Consider the following 23,501-nt stretch of genomic DNA (forward strand, 5'->3'; position numbering starts at 1 on the left):
GGAAGCCAATTCAGGACAGTGAACTCAGTTGTACTCTCAAGGCACAGTTACAGTGAGAAGTTTCTAAAGTGCAATTCCTTACAAAGTCAGCTTTCTCTCTCTCTCTCTCTCTCTCTCTCTCTCTCTCTCTCACATACACACACACACACACACACACACCTTAATCTATTTTACACAGTTGTTGTGTGAGGATACACAGAAGCAGTGCTTTTTTCTATTTAAAAAATGTTTAGGGGTACTCTCATTTTGACTCAAGAAAATCACCATTTTATAGCTCAAATCGGGAAAAATAAATACAGTAAATGGACAAAAGTACAAAGATTCACAAAATGTTTAGGGGTACAAGTACCCCTGCATCTCCCCAGAAAAAAAGCACTGCACAGAAGTAAGTCAGAATCCATGTATTCCACCCTGAGTTCTGAACTCAGTGGAGGAAGGGTGGATATAAGCATGAATAATAACAGTTTTTTAATGTTGTGCATTGTGGAGTAGATTCTGTATTAGTGTACGGAACACTACGGACAAAGTTAGCAGACAAAGCTTCTCCTCTGCAGCCCTTTGTCCCTCCCATTGCTGCTTAAATGCTAACCAGCGTCATTTCAAAGCACCAGCATCATTAAAAACAAACAAAAAAATGTGATTAGCGTTATTCACATACTATTGCATGCCAGGCCAATATCCAAGTGGTGCGAGATTCCAGGGGTTCTAGGCGGGGTTCATGTTTCCTTTTGGAATGAGGCACAGCGGAGGCTGTGGCGTCTTTATGATATATGGCTTATTTATGCATATATACAACCTGAGCCTGAGATGGAAGGGTTCACAGCATTAATACCCCCCTTAGGATATTGTTTCATAGCCACAGACTTGGATTTAAACAGAAATCATTGCTCTCAAACCTCCTTGCCAAAGGAGAGGAGTGCTGCTGGGGTGTTGCTGCTGCTGCAGCTGAGGAGTCTGCTATGGTCAGGTGGGCAGGAGGCCACTACCAACAGAGTTGGACAAAGACTGGCAAGAGTCTTTAGGGCTTTCAATGCAGCAACATCTCCACTGCCCCAGCCTTCTTTGGTCTAGTTAGGCTTGCCCATCCATAGTTGGTTTGATCAGCTTACTATCTAGTTACTGGCATTAAAACTGGGGCATGGCATGATAACCTAGGAAGATTCCAGACAGGGTCAAGTCCTGGCATCAATAGTATATAGTTCAATGTCACTAGCTGAAAAAAAAAGTTGTAAAAGCTGTTCTAGCTATGTGTCTCCCCCAAGCCTGTGAAGTCACAAAATGAAGTACTGTCATCTAGTGACATCATAGATCAAGGCAACTTCTGCTTCCTCCACTATTAAAGAGATGCACACATACAAGGTAAAGACTCAGATGCTTCAGTAGACCATTAAATTGTGCTGAGGCCAGCAGCACTGGCACTACAGCCGACAGGGCTGGTTAATCCTCTGGAGAAGAAGTGGGACCTGGGCTGGTGCTCATTTGGAAGAATGAAACTTCTATAGAAACTAATAGGGCCTCCCCCCAAAACATGCCACGGCCACTTCTGGCGGGCTGCTCACATTCCCGAGGCCTGAAAGAAGAAGAAGAGGAAATCCAGCCCTGTTACCACCACCACATACCACCTCCTCCAGACCACATCAAGGGTCACATCAGCTCTGGAGACAATCAGATGAAAAATTCAAATGACCCACCCACATTTTCTTTGAAAGGGATGGGTAAAAACAAGAACCGTGGTCCGGGAAGACAGCATGAAGTGAAAAATAGAAATTACAGAAAGAAAATGGCAAGGCAGAACCTTGGGCTTGAAGTAGTGTCTTTGTCTCCAGAACCACTGGGCTTGAACTTGGAATTTCAAGAGCCATTATACAAGGAGGCAACAGTTTCTGATCATTTATCAGATGACGATGACGACTGGAGAGAAAGATACCCGCCATCTGCCTATGACAAAGTGCATCTGTCAAGGATTGCCAGCATGGCTCAGTGTGATCCATACAATTACAACACAACTAGTCTTTCGGGGATGGAGGCTTTCTCTTCGTGGGGGTTCAGTGACAACGAGACGTGTATTGGGTGCCCTTCTCATACCAAGACGGATGAAAGCTACGTTGCCCATGAAGAACCCATAGAAAATATGGAATACGTGTCTCCGCAGCTGAGCTACCAAGAGCTTAGGGAGGAAAATTCTATGCTGAGGAGGAAGATCAGAAGGATCCAAAACTTCTCAGAAAGTCAGACCCAAATGGTAAGGAACCTGGAGAGGACATTGCAGGCCACGGTGAATAAAGAGGAGAAAGATGCTCAGGATCTGGAAGCTCTGGTGCAACAGGCAGAACAAAATCTCCAGTGCATGACTCAAAGAGCCCTGAAGGCAGAGAGTGATGTTGAGAAGATGAAGCAGGAGATGTGCTTCCTCCAGGCTGAGCTGACCTGTTACAAAGTGGAGAACGAAAACCTGCGATCAGGCCAAACTAGCAACATGGGAGCAGTGAAACAGCATGTTGAAATTGCCTTGCAGAACCTCCTCAGGGTCACCAACCATGCACACGCTACCATCCACCAGCTCGTCTTTGGAGCTGAGACGTTGACGCTTGTTGCTGACCTCCTTAAATCTGTAGGCAGGATGTCTGAAGTTGAAGAGGAAGTGATAAAAGAAACTTAGGGAGCTCTCTTGCCTGCAAGTGCAGTGCTCCTGTGGTACCTTTTGAAGCTTAAAGAATTTGCTCTCGTAACGTTGAGGCAGTCCATGGCTCCAAATAAGCGACCTCTCTCTTTCCCCCAGAAGTACTTTTATTACATAATGGAAAATTAATTTCATATACTCATGACTTGAATACTCTGTTTCAAAGCTCAACTTGTAAGAGTTAACAGTGTTCAGGTCCCATGGACACTTGCAGACCTTAGTTTAGTTATTTTTAAGACTCAGGCTTTGAGCCAAGCTAATGTGGAACACCTGATTGACCCTTGTGTGCTTGTAGCAGCCACACGGAATGGGGGAGATGATTCAGATTGGAACAGTGGCCTGGTGGGGAGGAGAATTCAGATCCTCCCCAGATCCTCACCAGCCAGGACTGCTATTTGTACACAGCTCTGAGAACATCCTCAGTCTTAAGGATGTTTTCAGATGAGACGGGAGCCACTGTCATGTTATTTATGTAAACGTCTAAGCCCTGCTGGTGCAGGGCAATGGGAAAAGAGCCTCTGTAAAGCAGATAAACATGCCGCCTAATGCAAGTTGTGGGATAGCTCAGTTGGTAGAGCATGAGACTCTTAATCTCAGGGTCGTGGGTTCAAGCCACACATTGGGCAAAGTATTGCTGCATTGCAGGGGGCTAAACTAGATGATCCTCGTGGGTCCTTCCAGCTCTACAATGTAGATTCTACAATTCTATGAATCTGCATTTGCATTACAGACAGAATGGTGCAAATGCTGATTTGCACACAAGAAATGCAAAAGCAACAATAGTGGCTGGTCAGTGATTTTGCTCAAAGCCATGTGGCTGAGACTGCTTTCACATGTGAGGCTTCACATTTAGGTAGGGTGGACAGATGCAAAAGCGGAGGCTCCTGCACTTCCTTAACAGTTGCGGAAAAGAGGGGGGGATTTCAGCAGGTGTCTCTGCTGGGGAGTCCCTCTGCTACATAGCTATTAACAGGAGCAGGGCCCCTGCCCTCTTTTGCACCTGTTCTTACCTGCCCTGCTAGACATGGGACAACTTGGTTTTTGGCTATTTTAGCAATAAATTTGGTTATTGGCTATTTTGAGGCTCAGAGTATACAACCAGAAGCATGTTTTGAGGTGACACCATTGTGGTCTTAAAACAACAACACCTCATTGGTACTGTGCTTGTCATGTGCTGTTAGCAAGACTTATCCTGAAAGCTACACCTGCTGAATGTCCCTGTACAACATTAAAAGGTAGCAAAGGAACAGAGGAAGCTTCTTCATATCAAGTCACACCATCAGTTCATCTAGCTCAGCACTGAGTTTCAGATGGGGGTCGTTCCCATTGCTGCCTGGAGATGCCAGGGTCTAAAGCTGTGTATTTTTGCATACAAAGCATATATACTCTGCTGCTGAAGCACAACCCTTTTCTTGAAAGGTCAGATGCAGCAGCTCTGTCTTTTGCATCTGCCTGTCTTGAATTTTAAGGGATCAGGTGTTTTCTAAATGATCTCTGTTGCTTAGAAAAAGAGGAGAGCCACACGTCATGTGAATGAGCATTCTGGGTAATGCTGGATCTACATTAACCATGCAAGGCAATGGAAGCCTGAGCGCCATTTGCAAAACAAAAAACCCAGCTTGAGCTCAGTTGCCTGTTTTTGTGGCGTCTATGCAGCATGAATTAGCAGAGGGATGAGATAGTCTCAGCCAGCAGAGACCATGCAAATGATGGGTGTTGGACCTCAGCAACATCCAGAAGGCCACCCTGCCCTAACTTTCCGCTTTTAATTACATTAGTCCCCAACCTCTCACCCATCCTGTTATTCCTATGAGGAAATGAAGTTTACTGTCCCTCTCCCACGGGGAGGAGTTGTATCAGTGGGTCAGGAAATCAAGCAAACTGAACTCAGTTTTAATTCAGAGGGACAGAACTTCTCCTCAGCAGTCCTTGGCTTGTAGGGCCCAATCTGCACAGGGTGGAGAAACAGAACTGCCAACTTTTTTCCTGACAGTGCTCCTGTACCTTAAACCGCAGCATGAAAGGCAACAGATAAAGCTTTTCCAGTTGAAATTATGCCAGGTCCATAGTTGTTAAGGGCGCATTATTAGCCCTTAACCAGAAAAAAAAAGTTTCAGTCTGAAGGGAGAGCTCTTGTCCACTGTGGTTTGTGTCTTGGTCCCTGGATTTACTAGTAAAGAAAGGGGCATCTGGTAAAAGAAAGTAAGCTACTTGTAGTGCAATTCAGGAAATACGTTTTCGTTTGATTTGTAATAGGCCACCTAGATTATGACAGAATTATCAATTGCTAGGAAGGAAATCTAGCCTAACCAGAGAGCAACAAGAAGGCAGTAGGTCACCTGGAGGTGCCAGGGATTGAACCTGCAACCTTCTGCATTCAAAGCAGATACTCTGCCACAGAGCTATGGCCCCTTTCCTTGAAGAATAGACCTCAAACAAGGGATATCAATGGGTAGGAGGTATTATGCAGGAAGATGGAAAATGACACTGTGAAGATGTCCTCCTTTCTCAGGCACAACAGACATGTTTCCAAAAAAGAGCCCAAAATTTATTTATTTTATTTATTTCATAAAATTTATATGCCACTTGATTGTTAAAAAAGAAAACCCTCAAAGTGCTTTACAAAGGGAATAAGACAATAAAAAGTATCAGTTAAAAAACCATAAAAACAACTTTAAATAAATGTATTTGGAAGTTCAAGAAAAGTTCCCTCAAATGCAGACAACTGTGCTGATTCATATAGACACAGACAGTGCTTGGGGGGGTACGCAGGGGTACACATACCCCTAAACATTTTGTGAATCTTTGTACTTTTGTCCATTTACTGTATTTATTTTTCCCTGATTTGAACTATAAAATGGTGATTTTCTTGAGTCAAAATGAGAGTACCCCTAAACATTTTTTTAGGGGGGGGGAAAGCACTGGACACAGACATAGACATAGACATAGACATAGACATAGACATAGACATAGACATAGACATAGACATAGACAGACACAGACACACACACTGCCCCAAAGAGTTGCAGTACATCACATAATACCCAATTTAGTAGGATCAGCTGTCAGTCATAGAATACATTTATACTGAATAAACTCAACCTGGAACTTTCACAAAGAATCTTCAGCCAGCTGAAATGCAACCTTTAGCTTTTAAGAAGAAAAGCAGACAATTGTACACTACCTTTAAAAATGCTTGATGTGAAGTAGAAACCCCATCAAAGAAAAGGGGGGTAAATATCCAGCTTCTACTTTGTTTTTCTGCTTCTCTGACTTCCCTAGAACCCTAGGGAAACATGAAAGCCTTCTTATCACCTGCTTTCAGCTGTCAGAGCAAGGTGTGCCTCTCAATTACTCTGAAACTCCAGCAGATGACGCCCTGTTCTGGAAAAAAAATTCCCAGAGTTGTGTCCCCTCTCCCTCCCGTCCTCCTAGTCAATTCTCCTAGCTGACGCTCCTCCCAGACAGCCTTTACTCTGAAAGCTCTTAGTAGACATTGCATTGACCTTTTAAAGTTTATTTCCAGAATCATGAGGGCTGGGAACCACAACTGTATAGGAAATCAATGCAATTGCTTCCGGCCAGATACATGTGTCCTGAGAGCTGGAGTGGTCTCCCTTGAAAAAAGTTATTATCACTCATGAAAAATTGGAATAGGGTGGAATATATTGGTAGGTTGCACCTTCATGGAAATGTCTTCTGTTTTATTGGTTTTGCTCTTTGGCACCAGACTAGAAATTCAGGAAACGTTCCTTCAGAAAGGGGAAAAAATCCAACCTGAAATGAGGCAATTTCTTGCTCATCTCCAGGAATGTTGGTGATGCAGCCTCAACTTCCAGAAAGGGGCAGTTGCCAAATGAGAAGAAGATAACTTCCCTCTCTGCTTTAGTGTGTGTGGTGCAGAAAATACACTCCTTTTTCATTTTTAAGAAGCTGCCTTACGGCACTGACGAATCTCATCTTAACTCAGGGCTTGTCCACACTTACGTTTTACACTTTCCAGGCGCATGTCCATTGTTGTAAAGTTCTGGGTCTGAGCACTCTTTCTTTTTTTTTTTATAAAATATTTATTCAAGATTTTAAACATTATCACCAAACATATAAACCCATCCCCAAAATACAATAGACAAAGAAAAACACACAGAAAAGAAAAAGAAAAACATACAACATCAAAATCAAATTCTTAATATCCAAACTTTCTTCACCTTTTTAGACTTCCTCACGTCTTTCGTTCCTGCATTCCAAATTTATAAAATTCTAAACAGCAAGTTATCACCTTGTTTCAATTCTTATTTTGTATTATTCCAATATTATGTCTCTAGTTTTACCTACATTAACCAAAAACTTAAATATTTAATTTAAGCATAATATTAACTCCAAAATTAACTTTTTCTGAGATTTCACCTATTCTCCAAATCCTTTCAACTAGCTTACTGATGCCACATTTATTTTTATTCTGAGCACTCTTTCTTTCGCCCAGATATCTCCTTGCAAAATCCTGCTCTTTAAAGCACAACAAACGGCAATTCCAGACCCTCCAAGTGTTCCTACTCTCCAGGGATGTTCCTGATTTAGAGAAGCTGTCCCAGTTTTTGCTTTGATCCCAAAATGTCCCACTTTTCCTTAAAGATAAAGGGACCCCTGACCATTAGGTCCAGTCATGACTGACTCTGGGGTTGCGGTGCTCATCTTGCTTTATTGGCCAAGGGAGCCGGCGTACAGCTTCCGGGTCATGTGGCCAGCATGACTAAGCCGCTTCTGGCAAACCAGAGCAGCATACGGAAACGCTGTTTACCTTCCTGCCGGAGCGGTACCTATTTATCTTCTTTCACTTTGATATGCTTTCGAACTGCTAGGTTGGCAGGAGCAGGGACTGAGCAATGGGAGCTCACCCCGTCACAGGGATTCGAACCGCTGACCTTCTGATTGGCAAGTCCTAGGCTCTGTGGTTTCACCCACAGTGCCACCCTCGTCCCCCTTTTCCTTAGGATGTCCCTATTTTCATTGGAGAAATGCTGAAGAGTATGGAGTTATCCTACCCCTGAGCTGTCTGAAGGCAATCCTGTATAGGATTTTTTTTTTTAATGTTTACAATATTTTATTGTGTTTTTATATATGTTGGAAGCTGCCTAGAGCAGCTGGGGCAACCCAGTAAAAAGTGTGGGGCATAAATAGTAAAATTATCATTATGGAATGGGACGTCTCTATGTTCATCGGAGAAATGTTGGAGGGTACGCAATTCAGGTTTTCTGTGGGTTGCTATTTGCTCTGATTCAGCAATTGTTAGCATCTGTCTTGAGATACAGTGGAGCGTGCCTCCAAGGGTGAAGTGAAACTGCTGCATAAGCAGCACCAAAGTGACCTTCTAGGACACAAGCCTGGGCAACGTGTCTGGAGGTCCTGGACTGCCCAGATGACAAGACCCCATTTTCTGCCTCACTACTGTAGTCCAAAGGAAAGCAGAGAAATATGCTTTCAATGTATCTACTGTATCATTTAAAGCCTTATGGATTCCAGCCTTATGTTTCCAGATCCCTCTCACACAAGTTGCACTCCGCTTTCAGAATTTACGGTGGAAGCCTTGGCATCACTCTGAGCCCAATTACAATGAGATTAAATAACCTTTGAGCCTTCCCCCTTTCTGTTTGAAAAGTCTGAGCATTCTGTTTCATGTGAAAGGGAAAGGGGAAGGGAGGCATTTGTAATGTGAATAAGTTTTCAGCCAGCATAAGCTTTGCATTTGCATTGCAAAGGAACTGAAGCAAGGGTCCCTTCAAGACTCAGTTATTTGGATAGCACCTCATCACCAAACATTTAGGAAATAGTATAATTGCATTTCAAAGCAACTGAAGCAAGAAATAATTTTAAGCAACTCTGGTTCTAGGGTTCTGAGGCTCTTGGGCACAGTGCCCATCGTGGGGTGGGGCTAACCTGAAAGATGTGGGGCAAGAGAACTGAGGATTCCCTTGTTGTTCTTTAATCGTTTAGTCATGTCCGACTCTTTGTGACCCCATGGACCAGAGCATGCCAGGCACTCCTGTCTTCCACTGCCTCCCGCAGTTTGGTCAAACTCATGCTGGTAGCTTCGAGAACACCATCCAACCATCTCGTCCTATGTCGTCCCCTTCTCCTTGTGCCCTCAATCTTTCCCAACATCAGGGTCTTTTCCAGGGAGTCTTCTCTTCTCATGAGGTGGCCAAAGTATTGGAGCCTCCGCTTCACGATCTGTCCTTCCAGTGAGCACTCAGGGCTGATTTCCTCCTCAGTAGCATGTTGGATGCCTTCCGACCTGAGGGGCTCATCTTCCAGCGTCATAACTTTTATATGCCTGTTGTCTTTGTCCATGGAGTTTTCTTGGCAGGGGATACTGGAGTGGCTTGCCGGTTCCTGGTCCAGGTGGATCACGTTTGGTCAAAACTCTCCACTATGACCTGTCCATCTTGGGTGGCCCTGCACGGCATAGCTCATAGCTTCTCTGAGTTGTTCAAGCCCCTTTGCCACGGCAAGGCAGTGATTAGGCTGCCTCCGATCTTCTTAAATACTCTCTGGAAAGTAGTAAGGATAGCACTGTTAGGACAGTGAGTCCATTGCTAGTTTGGGGACCCTGCCAAATGCTCAACCTTCCTGCCCTCGGGAGCCAGCTGTGGTTTTAAGCCTCACTTGTGAAAATCCGTTTAGTTCTAAGGTACTGTCCGAAGATGCAGCAACCTTGCTGAAGCTAAGCAGTCTACTCCTGACCTGTGCCTTGATAGGAGGCAGCCTGGGAACACCATATACACCTGCTTAAGTTCTATAATGCAGGAAGATGGGATAGAATACAGACAATGAAAAAGCCCATGCTTTCTTTGACTAGGATATGGACAGAATGGCCACACAGGCCAAGACTGGTCCCCATGCTAGAGGTTACCTACTCTGGTCTAGGCTGTGACTAATCTTTTTAGGTGTTGTGATATTTCTTCCACACTTTTGTCTCTAAAACAGGTATTCACCCCACAGCAACTTCCAAATATGGCTGCCACCGCTGCTACCCACCAGCCCTGAGGTACCACCGCCTTGTGTTGTGTGTACACTTGTGTGTGACACCCACTCCCTCACACAACACCAGAAACCTCTCACCTCTACAACGAGGAGTACCTCATGATAAAGCGAGTCATGGGCAGCATCCGGGTAAACAGGTGAGGGGCTGTTCTGTCCAGTCTTTATTGTTCTATGTCCATCTGAACTTCCTGTTGGCCACACATATAACCCAACAGCTGTGTATAAAAATCCCTCCCTTTGATACACCCAAGGTACAAACAACACAAGGCATGTACATTGCTACAACCTGATTTGTATACAAGAGCATCTTGCATTTTAGACTTTGATCCATAATCCAAGATGCCTCTTAATATTGTTCCCAGCAGCAATGGTGACATCGGTTCAGGAAACACGGCAAGAAGTATCTGAAAGAAAGTCCTGTCATGGGGGTTTAGAGCTCTTGCTGCAGTTAGGATAAGGGTAGGGCGATCTCACGAGTTAATATGGATTAGCAGTAATCGCTTGCAGATGATCATTTTGAACTAGGCTTGCCAACCAGCAGCAGCAGGAGTAACTCTCCTCCCGTTACGGCAAAATGGAAATAGAGAGGGTGACATATTTTGAGGGATAAGGAGACAAAGGCAGGTTGCATATCTTGGAGAGAGGGAGTTTCTTTCAGGGTATCTGCCAACCCTTTGTCTCTTGATCTCTAAATTACACCTTTGGTTTTAGATCCAGGATGCTGGGAGACACGCTTGTTGCTGTAGCAACAGAATTGTCTAAACTGTGGAAGTGTATAAACATTGTCACAGATGCACAATTAGATCAACAAACGAGAACGGAACAGAAAATAGAAGCTTCCGGCCTTATGCAATCCAGAGTTATATGGTTATGAAACCATATTCACATAGCCCCTTGTCTGCCCTGTCCAGTCTAGGAGGCCACTCTAGTTGTCTGTATAGTGAACATCCATGTTGGAAGATGTATGTATGTGAGTGCTACTCAGATAAATCTCTCTGCTTTGGGTAGTACTAGCTGAAGGCTGCACTGTTGTGATACATATTCTTCATAGCACTGCTTTGTGCAGTGACTTGAGTTCTGATCTGCTCAATGAGATCCAGAGGACCTTCTGAATCCCTGTATTGAATGTACTCTGTGACGCCTGGAACCCCGAGTCTCATATGGGGTTAAGTCATTACACCCTCTACTTTGAAAAGGGTTTTAATTGCTTTCCCCCTCTAATTCCCAATATGTACATATACAAAAATATAATATTTTAGAACTGCAAAGAACAGAGCATCATTTTAATTGCAGGTATTTTGAAGTCAGAATGATTCACCCTTCTGAATCGCTCTCTCTCTCTCTCTCTCTCTCACACACACACACACACTTCATCTTGGTCACTCAGGACATCTGGTGCAGTGTGCCCACAGACACATACACCAGAAGTCCAGTAAATCAATGATCCTGCAGTGAGTCAAATGAGGCAATGGACCTCTCTGCATGAGTGTTAGCGGAGAGATTTAAGGCAGGGCTGAGGAACCTGTGGACTTCATCTCCCATCAGTCCCAGCCATCATAGGCCTATAGTCAGGAGTGATGGGTATTATAAAACAACAACTTCTAGAGGGCCATATACCCCACACATGTTTCCTCAAAGTTTCCTTTCTCCCTCTTTTAACTGTGATCTTTCTCCCCTCAAAAGGTACAGTATTGTCTCCACTGAAGAGGATGGACATAAAGTTTCTTCCCTTGGCAGCATTAATGGGCACAGTCGGAATGGAAAAGGCCACGCCCCGCGACGGAAACGCCGCAACCGTTTTGTCAAGAAGAACGGCCAGTGCAATGTCTATTTTGCCAACCTGAGCAACAAATCCCAGCGCTACATGGCTGACATTTTCACAACATGTGTGGACACTCGCTGGCGATACATGTTCATGATCTTCTCGGCGGCCTTCTTGGTCTCCTGGCTGTTTTTCGGCCTTCTCTTCTGGATCATTGCTTTCTTTCATGGTGACTTAGATGCCCCCAGTGCAGGAAGCGGCTCTCCCGCAGCAACAAAATTCTGCATCAAGCACGTCACTGGGTTCTTGGGAGCTTTCCTCTTTTCGGTAGAAACACAGACAACCATCGGTTATGGCTTCCGATACGTGACTGAGGAATGCCCCCTAGCCATCATGGTAGTAGTGGTACAATCCATTGTGGGCTGTGTTATTGACTCTTTCATGATAGGCACTATCATGGCTAAGATGGCACGCCCCAAGAAAAGGGCCCAAACTCTCCTTTTTAGCCATCATGCTGTCATCTCTCTACGGGATGGCAAGCTCTGCCTCATGTGGCGGGTGGGAAACTTGAGGAGGAGCCATATTGTGGAAGCTCACGTTCGGGCCCAGCTTATCAAGCCCTACATGACGGCAGAAGGCGAGTACCTTCCGGTGGACCAGCGAGACCTGAACGTGGGCTATGACATAGGCCTTGACCGCATCTTCTTAGTGTCTCCCATTATTATCGTTCACGAGATCGATGAGGAAAGCCCACTCTATGGGATGGGCAAGGAGCAGTTGGAGAGGGAGGACTTCGAGATTGTCGTCATCCTTGAGGGCATGGTGGAAGCTACAGCTATGACCACCCAGGCTCGCAGCTCCTACCTGGCCAGCGAGATTCTTTGGGGACATCGCTTTGAGCCTGTTGTCTTTGAGGAGAAGAAACATTACAAGGTGGACTATTCACGCTTCCACAAGACCTACGAGGTGGCTGGAACCCCTTGCTGCTCTGCTCGGGAACTGCAAGAGAGCAAGATCACCATCTTGCCTTCGCCTCCACCGCCCCCTAGTGCCTTCTGCTATGAGAATGAGCTGGCTCTTGTCAGCCAGGATGAAGACGAGGAGGAGGATGACATGGCTGTAGGAGTAGATTTAGGAGGAAGCGCCACGGAAGATGCAGGAGTCATACCTATGATGGAGTTTGGGAGCCACATGGACCTTGATCGGTTGCAGGTCTCCATCCCTCTGGATACCCTCTCATACCGCAGGGAATCTGCCATCTAATCTCCACACTGAACTTTCCATCCCATCCTTATTCTCCACCTTCTCCTTTTAGTACCAGTGCTTGGTTGGAAAAGCCCCTCAGTACTGCTTCTTCTACTGACGCTTAAAAACCTGAGAATGTAAAGACGCTCAGGCATCTTGCTATGAGGGTTAGGAAAAACAGTGTTTTCAGACATTCTGGATTCAGAACAGAACTGAGATCATTTCCCCACTTCATTTCCACAATTCAGCTTTTCTGTAAGGCTCGAAACTATGAAAAGACAACAACAGCTACTATGGCGTAGGATAATATGGGAGATAGTTTGTTAAGCTGCCAGCTTTGGGACCAGTGATCACTAAAGTGTTTGACATGATTGCTGTGGGACAAAAAAAGCTGCTGGGATAAACTGGAGAATCTGGTGTTTCGTGGGACAGGGGAAGATACGATGTGGGGGGATATAATCTGCATGTATATTATTTGTTGCATACTTAAAATGTTGCCTCAGGAGAGAATAACTTTAGCTTCCTCTGCTCTCATGCATTAACGATTCAGCTCTTCTCATCCTGGTTCTTGGTATCCATGATTTCCTAAGTAAGTTAATGAACTTGTCTCTGATCCTTTTGAGATTCTGGTCCCTTCCAATGGAGGAAAGTGAGAGGAATTTGCAAGAGGAAAGATTCCCAACTGGACCAGCATCTAATGACCAGTAACTGGTCTCTTCTAAGCAATGGGATCTATATGCTCAACCCACCCTCACCATCCGACTCATTCCGTGTTCTCACCTGAAAAAAACTGACTTTGTAACTATTTATTTTTTAATAAAATATAATGTTTCAGGGGAAGCCTGATGACAAAGAGAAGGGAGAACCCAGGTTCAGTGCATTATGCAATGATTGGCAATTGCATGGTGACCAATCTCATGTGCAAATCAACTCCACATACTTAAACTGGTTTAATAGATCCACTCATCCCTAAGGAATTATGAGGAATGGTTTTATAAGGGAGTTTAAACAGAATTCATTGCATCCTCCTTAAACTATAATTTCCTCTCTTTTTTGGTGGTGGTGGTGAGCAATAATGGTTAAACTGATATAAATCCAACATTGGTTAATAGATTACAGACACGCCTGTACAGCAGAGGTAGCCAACATGATTTTTCCAGATATTTTTGGACTCCAATTCCCATCAGCCTTAGCCAGCACGAGCAAACCCATATGCCAAGCCCCACAAAGCTTACAACCTAGACATGCTGACATATGGGTTTAAATTAGGGTAAAAGAAGGGTAGGAGAATGTTATATACGCATACGTGCACCATAGGCCAGGAACGGATAAAAAGAAAGATTACAAGTTATGAAAAGGCCAGATATATGACAAGCATAAGAAACGAAAATGAGAATTGAAGGCAGCTAATGTGATGCATTGGATATTTCCAAGGTAAACTGTGGGCTTCACATCTATGAGGAGAAAGAAGTAACATTTGATGAAGAGCTTTGAGTAACTTGAACACCCTGCATGGACTCAGCAGAAGGTTGGTAAGATGCAGCTGTTTAATTACCTGGCCTTCCTCGCCTCATTAACCAAATGTATCTTTTCCGTTAGCTCACTGGCAGATAAAGGTTATTATGTTCTTATCGGAATTCGTGAGAACCCCGCAGATGAAAGACTTCAGTACGGGTCCACAGAGATAACAAAGGCATTTTAATTTGTTCGGCGCTGGTTAAATACTTCCGTTTTTACTAAAAATGAATAAACTCCTGCTCATGAGTTATACAGTGGTACCTCGGGTTAAGTACTTAATTCGTTCCGGAGGTCTGTTCTTAACTGTTCTTAACCTGAAGCGTCACTTTAGCTAATGGGGCCTCCTGCTGCCGCCGCACCGCTGGAGCACAATTTTTGTTCTCATCCTGAAGCAAAGCTCTTAACCTGAAGCACTATTTCTGGGTTAGCGGAGTCTGTAACCTGAAGCGTATGTAACCCGAGGTACCACTGTAAAGTACTAAACGGGCTGATCTTGCTTTTCTACTCCCTGGCATCCTGTTGCCAGCTAGGGAAAGGAAAAGGGGATGGGAGTGATTTGAGCATGGCCAAGGAATATGCAAGGAAGACTATGGCTCATCTAGACTTGTCTTTGCCCAACGGCCGAGAAAACCTCGTCTTTACTACCGAATCAGAGAAAACATCAATCGGGTTTTCTCCGGATTGGGATGTTTACTCTGATTTCTTGCTACAGAGAGTTTCAAAAATAAAAAATAAATTTTCGTGTTGCACCCAGTGACCCGCCAAACAGTTCACTGGGGCAAAGAATAGCTAGATAAGAGGCACACAGACGCCTCTGATCTCCAAACCCTCAAAACACAGAAAACCATGGGGCAGCTTGGAAAAGAACACCAACAATATATTTCACACACGAGCACACATGGCCAAGACGGAACAAGGATAGTAAAGGGATATCAAGACAATCCTAATCCAATGACTCCCTTCATCTCCCTGGCCATTGGCTGCGGCCTATAGGAGGTGGAGCCCAACACCATCTGCAGGGCCACCACCTGACCTAGATGGTCCCCCATACCACATAAACACGTCAGCAATGATTCTCTCGCAATTGATTGCGGCTAATTGGCCATAGAAGCCACACAGGGATTAAATGGTGCTACTACTCTGAATCTCCCATTGCTTGTCTCACACACAGCCTCACATGCTGATGCTGATCCATTTGCGTGCCAGACCCCACCCTCACCGTCCCTCACAACCTTTTCCTTCCCCTGTGATAATTAATGAAGTCTTTTCTCTTAGGGCATGAGAGAGGGCCAGTATTGACTTGGCTTTTAATATAGCTTTCAGAGGCTGGCACTCGTCTCTGGGGCATTGTACTGGAAAGTTAACTAATGGACTGAGAAGGAAGGGCTCTGTACACGAGGACACGGGAATCCAGGACACATTACTGCTCTCCCCCCCCCCAACTCCCCATCAGACACATATACGCCAACACCCTGACTCAGGAAGGTGGGCATCAGGATAGGAGGCCTGATGGATTTGCACGTGCAAGCTGCATAACAGGGCGCACCAACTGTACCAAACAGAGGTAATGTGTTTTGGCTGCACGTTCATGAGATTTGCACAGGTTCATCATGTGCCAAAGGCCTATGCTAACCATCTTCCCATGCCACAAACAGATGGAGGAAGATCCCACATGCAAACAAGGGGAAAAGGAGGACAATGCTTCAAGCATGCAGATGTGCAGGCCTTGGGATGGGATAATGGGTGTGCAGAAATATACAGGCTATTCAAATGCAGGAGGAGGGCAGTGCAATGGCTGTCCTGAATGCTGCAGGGTGCAGGAGGCCTATGTGATGCAGGTCACACCATCTCAGCCTCTTCAAAACTCTGGGAAACATCCTAGATGATCTCCAGTAAGATCTGCATCCTCTCTGTCACGGTCCCTTTGGCATCAGCACCCAAACCCTGCCACTGCCCTGCAATTCCATGATCTCTCCCATACCGGTAGGGCTAACTTGTACATTTCAAGCCTTTCTAGGATGCTTCAAATCTTGCTGGGAGGCGCATAGGGCCTTACAGGGTCAGATCTGAAGAAGGGTGCATGCACATGAAAGCTTATACTCAGAACAAACTTAGTTGGTCTCTATGGTGCTACTGGACAATTTTTTAATTTTATTTCGCGGGCCTTACATTGTGTCACTGGAACCAGCTGTGGAAGGCTTGGGTGGGGGGCAACGAAGGAAGAGATCTCCACCTGAGTGCAGCTGAATTTGGGTAGTCATGAGGCTGGTATCTCCTCACACGCCGATGCATTTTGGTGCTGCCCCTTTCCAAACGCACACTTAATTTCTTCATTTATTGTTACATTTGCATCCTGCCTTTCCTCCAAGGAGCTCAAGGTCACACACATGGTTCTCCCCCTCCTCGTTTATTCTCCACAACAACTCTGTGAGGTAGGATAGGCTCAGAGGACATGACTGGCCCATGGTCAGCTAGTAAGCTTCATGGCTCAGTGGGGATTTGAACCCTGGTCTCCAGGTCCCTGGTCTCTAACCACTACAGCACACTGCCTCTCTACCAAGTAGAAAATGTACCTTTTCCTTTGGTTACACAACCAGTTAGAACAAAAGGAACCAATCCGGCACAACAGGGGCCAGCGACCTTGAGAGGTTCAGTGCAATTAAAGTGGATTAAAGGACTCTCTGGCCCTAGTGCAACAAACCCACCTTACAAAAAACCTATTTGTTTGTGATTAGGAAGGTGGCTGGAAAGTGTGGGGTGATTAATGGGAAAACATATAAATACCCAGGAATGGCTGGTGGGGTTGTGCGGGTGGGACTGCTTTGCTTTCCTCTCTTCTGACTGCATAGTTGCTGCTTAACAAGAGGGAGAGAGGCGAGGCAGTGAGAACTCAGTGTGGTGTGGGCACTGCGGCGGAACGAATCTGCTGCGCCTGCTGCTGCATGCGCACTGCAACAAGCTCTCACTGCCATGCTCCTCCTATCAGTAAGCGGCAGCAACGTAGAATAAGAGTTCTGTGGTGGAGGGATGTGGTGTTTGCAGACTTCACAAACCTGGCTTGGGGTGTCTCCGTACTGCCACTCTTTTTGCTGGAGAGATTCAAGTGCATAGTGTGGAAATTTAGGTCTGAGCAATTGAAGTGAATTAGAGCATTCTGTCGCTCTTTCACAACAAATCCACTTTTAAAGAAAAGAAACAGGTTTCCCTGTGGTTAGGAAAATGACAGGGAAATCCACTGAAAAGGGCGGATTGAACACAGAACTTAATCAAAAGATGTGTGCTTTTATAATTGTACATCGTTTCGAGACATTTTGTGCAGTAAGCGATGAACAAATGCGAATAATCATAAATACTTCACAAGCAAATCAGGGTGAATGCTCACTCTCATATTAATGCCCTGTAAACAAATCAGCTGAGGCTCCAGTACTTTGGCCACCTCATGAGAAGAGAAGACTCCCTGGAAAAGACCCTGATGTTGGGAAAGATGGAGGGCACAAGGAGAAGGGGACGACAGAGGACGAGATGGTTGGACAGTGTTCTGGAAGCTACCAGCATGAGTTTGACCAAACTGCGGGAGGCAGTGGAAGACAGGAGTGCCTGGCGTGCTCTGGTCCATGGGGTCACGAAGAGTCGGACACGACTAAACGACTAAACAACAACAACACAAACAAATCAGAACTAATAAATAAAAATAAAAATTTATTTAGACCCCAAACTGGCTGGGTTTCCGCAGCCACTCTGGACAGCTCCCAACAGAATATTAAAAACACGATAAAAGATCAAACATTAAAAACTTCCCTAAATAGGGCTGCTTTCTGATGTCTTCTAAATGTCAGATAGTTGTTTATTTCCTTGACATCTGATGGGAGGGCTTTCCACAGGGTGGGCGCCACTACTGAGAAGGTCCTCTGCCCGGTTCCCTGTAACCTCACTTCTCACAGCGAGGGAACCGCCAGAAGGCCCTCAGCACTGGACCTCAGTGTCCGGGCAGAACAATGGAGGTGGAGAAACTCCTTCAGGTATACCGGGCCAAGGCAGTTTAGGGCTTTAAAGGTCAGCACCAACACTTTGAAATGTGCACAGAAATGTACTGGGAGCCAATGAAGGTCTTTCAGGACCTGTGTTTTATGGTCTCGGCGATCACTCCCAGTCACCAGTCTAGCTGCTGCATTCTGGATTAGTTGTAGTTTCCGGGTCACTTTCAAAGGTAGCCCCACGTAGAGCGCATTGCAGTAGTCCAAGCGGGAAATAACTAGTACATGAACCACTCTGGCGAGGCAGTCCTTGGGCAGGTAGGGTCTCACCCTGTGTACCAGATGGAGCTGAATAAAGATCAGGTACAGTCTACATGAACTATGTGCAACCAAATCAGGATAAACCCTCAATAAACAGGCAATCCGAAGGAGCCCTCAGACTGAAGAGGAGTTCCTGGCAAAATGTAAAAATAGGTCCACAGTGCTCCACATTGAAGCAGAAAAGCACTATTTTCCTGTCATGCAGAAGTCCCACATTCAGTTTCTGGCATCTTGAGTTGAAGGCCTGCACCTGAGACCCTGGAGAGCCACCGCAAGTCAGAGCAATCAATAACGTTTGAGAGACGGACTCTGACTCAGTAGATGGCAGGTTCGTTTGTTTAATTTGAGCTGACAGCAGGAAGATTGCTCAGCTTTCCCACCCACCCTTCACTCCCACTCAGGTCAAACACCTGAAGTACCGGGTTGATGAGATGCAAATCATCCTTATAATTGGACATTGCTTCCCTGCCTTGTACTCCAGGAACAAAATACTAAGAGTGATGTTTTATGGGTAAGAGGAAAGCAGGCCTGCTTGATTGTCACAAGTGCACCACCTAGTGGCCAATAGGGGCATTGTACATATAAGTGGAGAATTAACCGCACACACGCCAGATGATGTAATGCAGCCTTCGCCAACATGGTGCCCCCCATAGCTATTGGATTACGACTCACTTTCAGCTCCAGACAGAATGAGCCTGATGGGAGATGTAGTCCAAAACCTATAGAGGGCACCAGGATGGCAAAGGTTGGTGTAATGTTTGGAACAGGATTATTTTTTCTATGGGGAAAGAAAAGTGTTATGAGAAAAGAAAAGTGTTATGTCAGTATTTGGGTATCAGAATAGACTATATATTTTGGAAAGTTTTTTTGTTCGTTATATCTTAAGAGGTGTCCAAATGCATCAGATACGATGCATCTTAAGATAACCAAATTTTGTGTGATGGTTCCTGGACCTAATGGTCAGGGGTCCCTTTATCCTTTATCCTCAGGGGGCATGTTTTCATCTATGTTTAGATGCCATTTTGAATCAAAACTGCACTGATTTTTTTCTGGTTTCTTATAATTCTCAACCATTGCCATGTATGGGGCTGCTAGTGGCATATAGTGGTACCTCAGGTTAAGTACTTAATTGGTTCCAGAGGTCCGTTCTTAACCTGAAACTATTCTTAACCTGAAGCACCACTTTAGCTAATGGGGCCTCCTGATGCTGCTGCGCCGCCAGAGCACGATTTCTGTTCTCATCCTGAAGCAAAGTTCTTAACCCGAGGTACTATTTCTGGGTTAGCGAAGTCTGTAACCTGAAGTGTATGTAACCCAAGGTACCACTGTATATTTTGAAGGGATATGTGAGGAACTGTACTTTTAAAGGTGTTCTGAAATGGAAAGTAATGTTCTGATAGAATGGTTTGGGCAGGATGATCATCACATTAAAAGCAGACACCAATAAGCAGAAGGGATTTTAGCCCACAATTCTATATAAAGGATGACTGGCTGCAAACAATGCAAGGGCTCCAGGACCTTTAGTTTTTTGGGAGGATGGGGAGAGAATCTCGACAGGCAGAGCATAACTATTAAAGGTACAGCAACCTTGCCCTGTACTGCATCTGCACATGCTTCTTGCACAAGATGCCACAAGCCCTGTTGGTTCCCAAAAAAAGCTTCCTGGGACAGAATTTCTGAGACTGGTTTACTGCAGATTTCTTTAAAAATCAAAATCAAAATCTGTATCTCACCTATCAGCACAAAAGCTGCTAAGCTGGCTGTCACAAACATTTGGGTTTTTAAAATATATTTCTAAGGAAAATTCAAAACGAACTACAAAACAAAAATACAATAAAGAAGGCAATAACTCAGTGCTTGAGACTTGTGTGCAAAAGGTCCCAGGATCAATTCCTGGCCTCTCCAGCAGGACTCACCACTAACACTTCCCTTCCCCCTCCTCTCCCATTAAACCCTGGTTATTTTTTTTCTATTCCGCTTTTCGTCCAAATGAATCCCAAAGCGGCTTACAATCAATAAACAACAATAACATGATAGAACATCACAAGTACAGCACAAATTGTATAGAACAATTAACAAATATTCTGTGAATTGATTACAATCTATTTTTTAAAAAGTAAAGGTAAAGGACCACTGGATGGTTAAGTCGAGTCAAAGGTGACTATGGTGTTGCGGCATGAGAGGCGTTTGTCCACCGACAGCTTTCCAAGTCAGACTGCTAGGTTGGCAGGAGCTGGGACAGAGCAATGGGAGCTCAACCCGTTGCAGAGATTCGAACTGCCGACCTTCTGATCAGCAAGCCCAAGAGGCTCAGTGGTTTAGACCACAGCGCCAGCTGCATCCTCTACCTCTACAAACACTCTACCTCTATGAAACACTGTTAACAAAGGAACAACAAAAAATAAGCTAAACATCACAATTAAAGCAGAAGTCATATTATATGTTTAACCAGTCAATTCAGCATTTATAATCTATAAAACAATACTAATGAAACAGCAACCAAAAAAGTAAACTGAGCAGGACTACATTCATACACACACTCTCCACCCTCCCCATGACTCAAATCACCGCCTGGAAACAGATAAGAGGGCTGCAAAACTCAGCAGCGCATGGGGTAAGATAGCCAAACTTCCTTCAGTAGCCCCTGCCTTAAGATTGCAGCCTCAGTACAGTATATAGGTAAAGTAAAGGGACCCCTGACCATTAGGTCCAGTCATGGCTGACTCTGGGATGGCGGTGCTCATCTCGCTTTATTGGCCGAGGGAGCCGGCGTACAGCTTCCGGGTCATTTGGCCAGCATAACTAAGCCCCTTCTGGCGAACCAGAGCAGCGCACGGACACGCTGTTTACCTTCCTGCCGGAGCGGTACCTATTTATCGACTTGCACTTTGACGTGCTTTCAAACTGCTAGGTGGGCAGGAGCAGGGACTGAGCAATGGGAGCTCACCCCGTCGCAGGGATTCGAACCTCCAACCTTCTCATCAGCAAGTCCTAGGCTCTGTGGTTTAACCCACAGCGCCATCTGCGTCCCTCAGTATATAAAAGGGGCTTAATTCTGCACAGGATGAAACTGGACCCTTTCTAGGTGTTCTCAGGTTTGAGGTAATGGAAAGGCTCCAAGATCTGTCCTCTTGACCCCAAAGGACAGCATGGGGAGCCTGCATGCAGCTAAATGATTATTTACTTATTTATTTTGGATTGGGCAGGTTGGCGGGGGGGGGGGGATGATCCATCATGAACCACTTTCAGAAAGCAATTTCCTTCCTTCTCCCATCCCACGTCCATCAGCTACTACAGTGAAGAGAGGCCCTTTGTTTAATTGGTGCCTCGTCCCGGCCCGGCCAGTTTGTTTAGCTGGCCAGGACAAGCTGTCCCTTCTGCGGAAACCCCTTGCATAAGAATTAAATCTAAGCTGGGTTGAGAATGATGCTGGGCTAATCCACTGAAGCATGCTGGGAAGGCACATTTCAAAGCCATCCTTTCTCCCTCTCCTCTCGCCTATATGCGTATCGCTGCTGCTGCTGCTCTTCCCGCAGAAGGATGTGCGCTTGTCTCCTCGCTGAACTGGCTGGTTTCGTAACAGCATGTGCTGCCCCATCCAGTCCACATGGGGGCAGCCATGCCCACGGAAGTCCCCCAAAGCTCAGCGCCTGGCCTACTCACCGATGAGAAACAAACAAACAAGCCACCACCCTGAAGCTCTGCGCATCACTGCCCGCCCACGCACAGCACACATGTGCTGCTGCTGCTGCCGCTCGCTAGTCAGTAAATCCGCATTCTCGCACAGATGCTCATTGTTAAAACGTGCATCCCCCGCCCGCTCGCCGCTTCACAAATGTGCTGCGCACGTGAATCACATGTGCATCACATACTCCTTTCAAAGCTGCAGCGGCTTGCTCTGAATTCAGCACATGGACACATGATGCGCACGGCCCTACCATTAGGCCGAGGCGGATGACAAAGGGTGGAGAGTGGCAGCAAGGAATGAAAAGCGTAGAGCTGTGGGCCACGTGGTCCGCCCTGTAGCCCCTAAGTTAGCCTGCTGCCCCAGGAGCAGGGGAATAAGAGATGTCGCTCAGAGGTTGAGCATCTGCACCGCATGCAGAACTCCCTAGGTTCAATCCCCTGCATCTTCAGTAGGGCTGGGAGAGACTCCCTTTCTGAAACCCTGGAGAGCCTTTGCCTGCCAGCGCAGATAATAGATAGACCAATGGTCTCACTCGGTATGAGTCAGCTTCCTATGTTCATATGAGGACACTGTCCTCTTCATCAGGCAGTGTGACTTAAGAGTCAGTTCCCAATGGTATTAGCTTCTGTGTATGGAAAAGAGTGGGAGGCCCCCATATCGCCTTTCAACTGAAGCAGTAAAATGTGTCGGGCTTTATCCACAGTCCTCCCAATACGATTTGCTTTAATATTTGTATGCCACTTTTCCGGCAGAATAAAACAACCACTCTGTGCCCAAATCAGCTTGCAGCAACAAAATCAGCTTGCAGCTATATCAAATAGCATTCCAGTCCAAGTAGCAAAAGCAGTAATGAAACATATCAAAGCCACAAAGGAAATATTTCAGAAACAGTTGGTAAGAATGTAAGGAGAGCCTGTTGGATGAGGCCAATGGTCCACCTAGTCCAGCATCCTGTTCTCACAGTGGCCAACCTGTGGGAAGCCTGCTAGCATATGATAGCTACTAGCATAGTTTAGTCACATAGTAATAACAGCCACGGCTAACTGATGCCAATGGAATTGCTTTACAATTAGCAATAATATTTATCAGCCTTTGGATCGTGAAAGCATGGTGTGAACCTCAGGCACAAAAGCGTGACTCACTGGCGTGATTGCAGGATGCTTTATCTGTCAGCTGACTCCCCAAAAGGCTGCTGACACTCTGAGCATTTGGCACACAGCACATGTGCTGTCCATATAGAAGCGCTCCTGGGGTAGGGGGTGAGGAGGTGATGCC

The 23,501-nt window shown here is 45.5% G+C and overlaps 2 protein-coding genes across 2 annotated transcripts; both read left to right on the forward strand.

Annotated features, from left to right (window-relative positions):
• Positions 1-1,350: 1,350 nt before the first annotated feature.
• Positions 1,351-2,723, forward strand: LOC114605875 (endosome-associated-trafficking regulator 1-like). Its single transcript, XM_028747534.1, has one exon. The coding sequence runs from the start codon at positions 1,529-1,531 to the stop codon at positions 2,657-2,659; it is 1,131 nt and encodes a 376-aa protein (XP_028603367.1). The 5' UTR covers positions 1,351-1,528; the 3' UTR covers positions 2,660-2,723.
• A 7,026-nt stretch (positions 2,724-9,749) lies between these two features.
• Positions 9,750-13,506, forward strand: KCNJ4 (potassium inwardly rectifying channel subfamily J member 4). The gene is made up of 2 exons (XM_028747533.2): positions 9,750-9,855; positions 11,402-13,506. Exons 1-2 carry the CDS (start codon positions 9,818-9,820, stop codon positions 12,741-12,743), a joined length of 1,380 nt encoding a protein of 459 aa, XP_028603366.1. The 5' UTR covers positions 9,750-9,817; the 3' UTR covers positions 12,744-13,506.
• The last annotated feature ends 9,995 nt before the right edge of the window (positions 13,507-23,501 follow it).

This window comes from Podarcis muralis, chromosome 10 (assembly GCF_964188315.1).
Source record: "Podarcis muralis chromosome 10, rPodMur119.hap1.1, whole genome shotgun sequence".
NCBI classification, from domain to species: domain Eukaryota; kingdom Metazoa; phylum Chordata; class Lepidosauria; order Squamata; family Lacertidae; genus Podarcis; species Podarcis muralis.

What these genes read in the sequence shown, in the direction of transcription:
- LOC114605875 (XM_028747534.1), top strand. Translation starts at nt 1,529, where the DNA reads ATGCCACGGCCACTTCTGGCGGGCTGCTCACATTCCCGAGGCCTGAAA.
- KCNJ4 (XM_028747533.2), top strand. Translation starts at nt 9,818, where the DNA reads ATGATAAAGCGAGTCATGGGCAGCATCCGGGTAAACAG. An exon ending in GGCAGCATCCGGGTAAACAG is followed by an intron (nt 9,856 to 11,401) that starts GTGAGGGGCTGT and finishes TCCCCTCAAAAG; the next exon opens with GTACAGTATTGTCTCCACTG.